At 40.4% G+C, this 7816-nt stretch overlaps 1 protein-coding gene across 1 annotated transcript in view; it reads right to left on the bottom strand.

Annotated features, from left to right (window-relative positions):
* LOC102014886 overlaps positions 1-7350 on the bottom strand; it is an 11570-nt gene extending 4220 nt beyond the window's left edge. Inside the window, exons 1-2 of the mRNA XM_005400817.1 lie at positions 7279-7350; positions 6810-7153 (exon numbers count right to left, since the gene is read on the bottom strand). Coding sequence (XP_005400874.1) covers positions 6810-7153; positions 7279-7327 — 393 coding nt within the window. The 5' untranslated portion in view covers positions 7328-7350. The remainder of the gene's footprint in view (positions 1-6809; positions 7154-7278) is intronic.
* Between the last annotated feature and the right edge of the window lie 466 nt (positions 7351-7816).

Below are 7816 nucleotides of genomic sequence, written 5' to 3'. Positions count from 1 at the left end.
GGGAGATATCTGTGTCAACACCAGATGTTTTTTCTTCCAAGGACAGAAGATAATGCTCTGGCCCTTCTGGCGCTCCCTCCTTTCCGGGCAATCTCAAACCTGTTGAAACTGCTTATCTATGAGTCACAAGAAGCCTTATTTTTACATTTCCACATTGACATGTAAAAAATACTGCTTTTTATATGTTGACTACTTTATAAAAGGTGTCTGGCCGGCAGCGCAGAGAAAGTAATAAAACAATAAAACACGTTTATTGCTTTATGGCACGGAGAAGGCCGCTGGGAGGAGAGGTAGGAGCGGGAGGGGCAAAGGGAGCGGGTTTTCTGGGGGTCGACAAAGGAGCACAAAGATTATACATGGTCAGGCTAGAGGCGGGGTTTAGGGAGTGGGCTAGCTGATGTAGCAGGCTAGCATTGGGTGTGAGTGTGGGAAAATATAACAGGATATTACATAAAGGGGAGTAGGAAGTCATAACTTGACTCCAGGAAGAAGGGTGGGGCTTAGCACATGGCCTCTAAGGGCCAGTGCCACATTGACCATGGCACATAGTCTCCAATAGGTGGCGCCACAGCGACTACAAAGGAATTATGAAGACCTTTCACTTTATTCTGCCCTTGAATTTGAATTTGTTAAGTTTGTTTAGCAGACCTAAAAGTATTCTGCTATACAGTTCAGGATCACACCATCTTCACATATGATTAACTTGAATTTTTCTTTTCATACTTGTATCCCTTTTATTTCTTTCTTTTATGTAATGACTCTGACCAAAATTTCAAGTACTGTGTTGAATAAGAGTAGTAAGCATAAGGGCCAGGGATTTAGCTCAGAGGCACAGCGCCTTCCCTGCAAGCAGGAGCTTGTGAGTTTGACTCATGGTACAAAAAAAAAAAAAAAAAAAAAAAAAGTAGTAAGGGTAAGTACAGTTATCTCATTCATGATCTTCAAGGGAATACTTTAACATTTTCCCTATTCAATATACTGTTTACTATGAGCTTCTTGTATATAGCCTTCATTATATTGAAGATTCATTAATACCTAGTTTCTTTAATGTTTCATCATGAAATGATGTTGAATTTTATCAAAGGATATTTTTCTGCATCTATTGAGAAAGTCATGTGTTTTAATTCTGATTATATTTATTTAATACATTTAATTTTTTAGTTTCTATATGTGAAACCTTCCTTGAATCTGGGAATGAAACTAACTTGATCAAGGTGAATAATCTTTTAAGTGTGTAGTTGACTTCTGTTTGCAAGAATTCTGTTTAGGATTTTGTACCAATATTCCACAAAGATATTGATGTGTTCTTTTTATTGTGGAGTCTTTATCTGATTTTGTTATCGGAGTAAAAATGACTTAATAGAATAAATTTGCAAGTTTTCCTTCCATTTTCTTTTCTTTCTTGACATAGACTGTGGATGAGCCTTTCAGCTGATTTTTATTGGACTTACTGAGCTTTTTATTTCCAAAATTTCTGCTTAGTTTTTCATGAGCACCCCTCTTCATCAAAATGTTCTTTCATATCATGAATTGTCTTATTTCGTTCATTCAGTTATTTATTTTTATCCTGTCTGAGTGCACTTATCACAAAGGAAATAAAATCCAAGAAAAGTAGAACACAGGATGAATCCAACAATAGTCATTTGAATGTAAAGAAAAGCAGTGACAAATAAAAACATTAATAATAATTAGAAATAAAAATTAACAAGAAAATGAAACACTATAAAATGATTGAAATAGGGTAGCCATATGAAAAAATAGTAAGGTAAAAAATAGAACAAAAGCAAAAATACAGAAACCTAAAGACTGCGTGGAGATTCTTCCCGACTAAGGAATTTGGTTTAGAGGGTCAGAGTCAATCTACCAAGGAAGAGGTGGATATTAAGAAGCAACCTAGGTCAGTTTTGTTCCTGCCTGTGTGTGAAATCAGATAGGGAAATGTACTGCCTGAAGTCTGCTGTTTCTGACTGGGTAAACTGAGATAATATTCACTGTGCCACAGGCTGTGGTCCCGCTGGAGGCTTTTTATTCATGCATCCTAAGGGCAGTTGACTGAGTGGCAGTCATGAAGCCCTGTCTCCAACCTAGCATCTACCCCATCTGGAACATATATGGCAGTGCACATTCATTCTGCCTCTTCTGTCTGGGTGCCTAGCTCCCATTGGCAAATGATCAAGCAGCCAGCAGGATCTCTTACGTGGATATGGGATTGGTGGCTTTCGGGTCATGCAAGGGGAGCATTCAGCTTCTCCAAGGTCCTCACTTTACATGGCTATCAGCAGCATCTTTGTATCAACAGACCACAGCGCATGTTCTGCAGGGTCTGTACTTGGGGGATTATAATCTGTCACATGTGAACATGTCCTCAGCTCAGATAAATAGAGACAGTGCACCTATATATGTGGCAAATGGTGAAGAAGAAATATAACTACAAATCCCTGAGAATCCTGAGTTGGGTGAGAAATCAATCCAGTATGTTCTGCTCTGGATAAGTGGACATGAAGACAGACTACTCTGTAATCTTCCCTCTCAAATGCACACTACTCTCAAACACACTGCTATGGTTACTTTCTGAGGGCAAGGCTGTCAGCACTCTCCACCATGATCTCTCTCACAGTCTATGCTCTCTGCCGCTGTAATTTCCCAGTGAGACCCTATTCTACATTCCCTTTAGTCAAGACTGCCTCCCATGGCTTCTCCTGCCCAGTCTATGCATCAGAGTCCACTTATAGCCCTAATTCTGATGGCTCCAAATCTCCATTCACTGGGGAGGGATTAGTTCCTAATTATAGGATCCCTTTAAAATGGCTTCTGTTAGGGCCCTGTGGGAGTTTGCACACTTCAATGTCAGGTTGTCCTTCAGATGGAATGGCTTCAGAACAAATTTCTCAGCTAGGGTACAAACTTTGTAGGGACAGTACCTCTTCCTTACCAAGAAGACCACCAGCCAGATTGTAGAAAGAGGGGTAGGCTTACTAGGCTGTTTCCCCTTACACTTGTGGTATTTTGATACCTGCTTTCCATCCAGGAAATGAAAGTAATTAATAATTATTCCATTAATAATTCATAATTGCTGCATACCCTTTTCTGTGTTGCTTTTACAGATACCCATGAGGTTTACACTTCCTTTGGTTATATCTCCTTTGAGTTTCACAACTCTAAGGGACAGAATTCAAGTGCCTGTGAACAAAAGCAGATTTTACAGCTGGCTTTCAGTTTTTGTTTAAGATAAGCCAACAGTTTTCTTCCATACATATATAGGGGTGACTCATCAGCAGCCCTGTGGAAAGCTAAAAAGAAAGAAACTCATTGGACTGGATGTGAACATGGAATCATACTTGAGAAAGAAACAGAGTTTCATGTATCACATTCATGTATCATACACAAAAAGGTAAGCCACTGTGTAAATTATATCCAAAGTTTTGAGCCACATATCTGTCACCTGGATTGACTAAAGTATAATCTGTAGACATGCTGTCAATTGTCTCACACAGTAGATAGAAACTGGCAAGACAGAAAGCTATTCTCCTAAAAAATTGCTTACATGATAAAAAGAATCCCTTGGCGTGAATGCAGAGCACCAAGGCTAGAGGGTGTGTCCCCAGAAAGATACTGTGGGCAGCAAAATGTTCTGCAAGACAAAAGTGGCTGTGTAGCCCATGTGTGTCTCATGCAAAACTCCTAACGGCTCAAGCCTTGCCAGTCCTTGATCCTCAAACAAACGCTCCCACCAGAGAGATCACCTGGTTATGTCTCATGAGTGGGCTGTACATAGATGTCTGGGGCTGGACCAGTCATAGGCTCAGGTTCAGCAGATGTGATTCAGGGAAGAGTATCACAGTGCTCAGCTGATACTCAGAAAATTAACCAGGATCTCAAAAGATGAACATAAAAATGGACCTTCACTTTTAGGAAGCTGTCCCTTCTGCCCACTGTTCTATCCTAATGTAGCTAATGGTATGAATCTGTGCAAATGCACTGTTTTTCACTGTTCTTTTTCTTATTGAGAGACTGTTCAGTTTCTGATGAGATAGGAAGATATATCAAATCAGTCCTATTTCTAACGCAGGTTAAAGCTGTGAATATGAGCAAGTATGAGGACAAACTACAGGTCTCTGAAGTCTTGGCTACCATCCTGGGGGGAAGACGCACGTTTTGTACTTTCCCCCACCTGGATGAGCGCTTTGATTCTTTTCCTGCTGATGCCTGTCAATAGTCAATCACTGCACAAAACCTTTAGGCCTGAATTCACAATTTCATCCTTCACTAGACAAACTCACTTACTCACAGCTAGTTCTTGTGTGTATTTTCCTTGTGTCATTTCCCCACGTCTACACTCCTTTAAGGATAATACATGATACAAAAGATGGGCTTTTGGCAAACTTTCCAACAGTCAAGTCCCTGAGTTTCACATGAGTGTGATTTGTTCTATGGACTTTACATAAGTCTGTCTTCAAAAAAAAAAAAAAGGGGGGCTGGGGATTTAGCTCAGCGGCAAAGCGCCTGCCTGGCAAATGCAAGGTCGTGAGTTCAGTTCCCGGTACCGGAGAAAAACCAAAAAAAAAAAAAAAGTCTGTCTTCAGATGATCTTGGATTGACCCAGTTCTCTTCCTTTTCTCACTTGTAGCTATCAAAAATATCAAACGTGTTCAGAGTGCAACATTTTAACATACAGGGTGAAGCTGGATGGAAGAGTCTGGGCTCTGTTGCACTGTCCCCATCTGAAACTGAAATATTTCAAAATTTGATTATAAACTACAGCTTTAAAAGTGCTGGGAGTATGGTAGTCAGATAGGCTGACTCTCTGGTACTCTAATGGAAGCCAAGCACATCTGGCAGTGAAGCTATAGGCTGTTTAGCGATCCAGTCCCTAGATTTGTCCACAAAGCTTAGGGATAGGAAGCTACTGCTCTCAGTATTGCAGCATCTTATTGACAGCTTCTCTAGCTCCATCCTAGCAATCAACCAACCGATTTTTCCCCTAGCCTTTACTTCTTATTACTTATAATGTCTGAATAATTTTTAAAACTAGTATTCAATGTCATTGGATTGGTTGTCTTTCCTTAAAAAATCCCTGTAGCATGAAATTCCATAAATTTACCCGGTGTTTTGAAGATAGTCAGCATGTGCACAATCTCGGTTTGTAAAACATTATGTAGAAACTCAGGGGCGTCTAACACTAGAGATTTATTTTGTGATCATGGATGTTCAAATTGAAAATCTTTTGGCTGAACAGGAAGGGGTTTCTTGGTTGGAGTTGCCAGTGGGCCTGAGTCACTCTGTCCCATTGTCTGTTTTATAATCTGTGGCAATGGTGAAGGGCTGTGACACTCCCCGACAACATCCTCATAGCACGATGAAGGGCGAACACAATCTGCAAAGCAAGCTGAATGGGAAAATTTAAGTCAAAGAACATTTAGTGTAGTTACACAACTGTGATTTCTTTTTTTACCTTAATAGTTCCTTACTACACTTATTTGATCGATACAAGGAAAAACAATAATAATTTTCAGAATTTTTGGTGTAAAATGTTGTCAAATCTATTTTTGAATAAATATAAAGGAAAACTATATATGACTTTTACACATGACATTAAACAGGATGTAACTAAGTGGTCTTATGAGAAAAAAAATTCATTGGCTGAAAATGTCTCCTAAAGCACGATTTTTAAATCTTCTATGTGCTCCTGCTCTCTTGCTAAACACAGATTCTTTTTCATTCAGTAGGTCCCAGGTGATGAAATCTTGTGGATTTCATCTTATTCTGAGAATAATTGTCTGCTTCTGGACAAAGTACTTTCATATTTTGGAAAATAGTATTTAAATAACTATAGCTTTTCATATTTTTGTTTTTCATATCTGTTTTTGTTTTGTGAAGAGTATTTTTACATTTGCTTGTTGTCCTATAACTTCATACAAAAATTTCTATTATACACTTCATGCAATTTTCTTTCCTATCATTACTTTATGATTTATTGATATATTATTGTGATAATTTCATAGGTGTAGGCAAAACTTGGAACCACATTGAAGTATTTTCTGACACTATCGCTGAACTGGAATAATTCTGAGAATTGGGACAACAGTGACCACCATGAGGGGTCATATGTCAGCTCCAGATCATCATCAAGATCTTGGGAAGCACAATTCTCAGTATTACTTCCATTCTATCTATTCTTTTCTGTAGCATTAGTCAGTGAGAGACCCTCCATGAGATTTGGATTTCAGAAAAGGATGACACAATATCAACTGACACTTGCAGATAGAAATGTGGACAGAGAGGACAGGAGAATCAACAAGTGAGGTGCTGTGGTCAGCTGACTGCAGCCAGACCCTAGGCCTAGGCTTTCTGAGCGGGTCGAGGGACCACATGATTAGCTACCTATATATTTACTGGCAGATGATTTTGGATTCTGGGGAAACACCACACAATTCCTTGACTACATCACTACTTTGCTGGTGATGGATGATGGACCCCAGAACTTTTAGAAGCTATGTCTTAGATTCCTTGTCTACCAAGACAATTATTGCTTTGAATATCTACAGTGGCTTCTTTTTTGCTCTTTTACTTCCAAGTGATATCATAGCCCCAGGTAATCAGCTACAACAATCTCTGACTTTTATTATATCATGAGAGGTTTGTCATGTTCGTGCTGTTGGTGTTAAGGAAGGAAGCTACTTAAGGTTCAGAGGAGTCTCTCAGTTCCCTTCTAACAAGAACTCTGAGTACATTCAAGTCTGAATGCTTCTGAGGAACTCAGTCAGCAGATTGAGACAAGAAGAAGAACAGGTGGTGAAGCCCAGCTTTACACTTCTGCATCCCTGGGAGGTTTTTGTTATGGTTTGTATCACTGTTGGAGGGTAACTATTATGCTGCATACAGTAATAAGTTGCAAGGTCTTCAGCCTCCAGGCTGCTGATGGTGAGAGTGAAATCTGTCCCAGACCCACTGCCGCTGAACCTGGATGGCACTCCGGATCCCAAACTGGTTGCCTGGTAGATTAGAAGTTTAAGGGCTTTCCCTGGCTTCTGTTGATACCAAGCTAACCATTGGCTTATGCCCTGGCTCGCTTGGCAACTGATGGTGACTCTGTCTCCTACTGATGCAGATATGAAGGAGGGAGACTGGGTCATCTGGATGTCACATCTGGTACCTAACATGGGAAACAGGAAAACAAACACGGACAGAATTACACATGATAAAAGAGAACATTTCCCAGGAACCAGGCAAAACTGGCCACAGGAGGCTGAGGAACTTTCCATTGTTCTCCTTCCCTACCTGGGATCCAGAGCAGCAGGAGCCCCAGGAGCTGACTGGAGACCCTCATGTCTGGGCTTGTCCTGATTTGGAGGGATTCCTGCCCAGGGTGTAATTTGTCTATTAAGGAGTCTTGGAGGGGTGGGTGCAGAGCTGTGTTCTGGGCACATGCAAATCAGCAGGGCTGGGCCACCTGCAGGACAGTCTCATCTCAGTAACTCAGCTCAGACCCAGTGTCCCCAGGACCAGTGTCCCCAGATCACTTCTGTACAACAGATTTCCCTATGGAGGCCAAGTTTCTCCCTGGAGGACATTTACTTACAAAAAATATTTAGAGAATTCTCTTTTTTCTGGTACCAGTAATCAAACTCAAGACCCTGAGCTTTCTAGGCAGGCACTGCACCAATGAGCTAAAACCCTGGCATGGGGGAATATTTCAAAATTTAAAAAGACTCTGCGACTACATTTGTAATATATTTGGCAGTTAGGGTACTATACAGCAATCCTTGTGTTTGGAAAGAACACATGCCACAGTAAATCTTACAGAATGAGATTATTG

Source organism: Chinchilla lanigera, unplaced genomic scaffold (genome assembly GCF_000276665.1).
Source record: "Chinchilla lanigera isolate Chin_1 unplaced genomic scaffold, ChiLan1.0 scaffold00069, whole genome shotgun sequence".
Lineage (NCBI taxonomy): Eukaryota > Metazoa > Chordata > Mammalia > Rodentia > Chinchillidae > Chinchilla > Chinchilla lanigera.
Note: the sequence above shows the minus strand (reverse complement) of the source record. Positions and strands in the feature narration are given on the sequence as shown.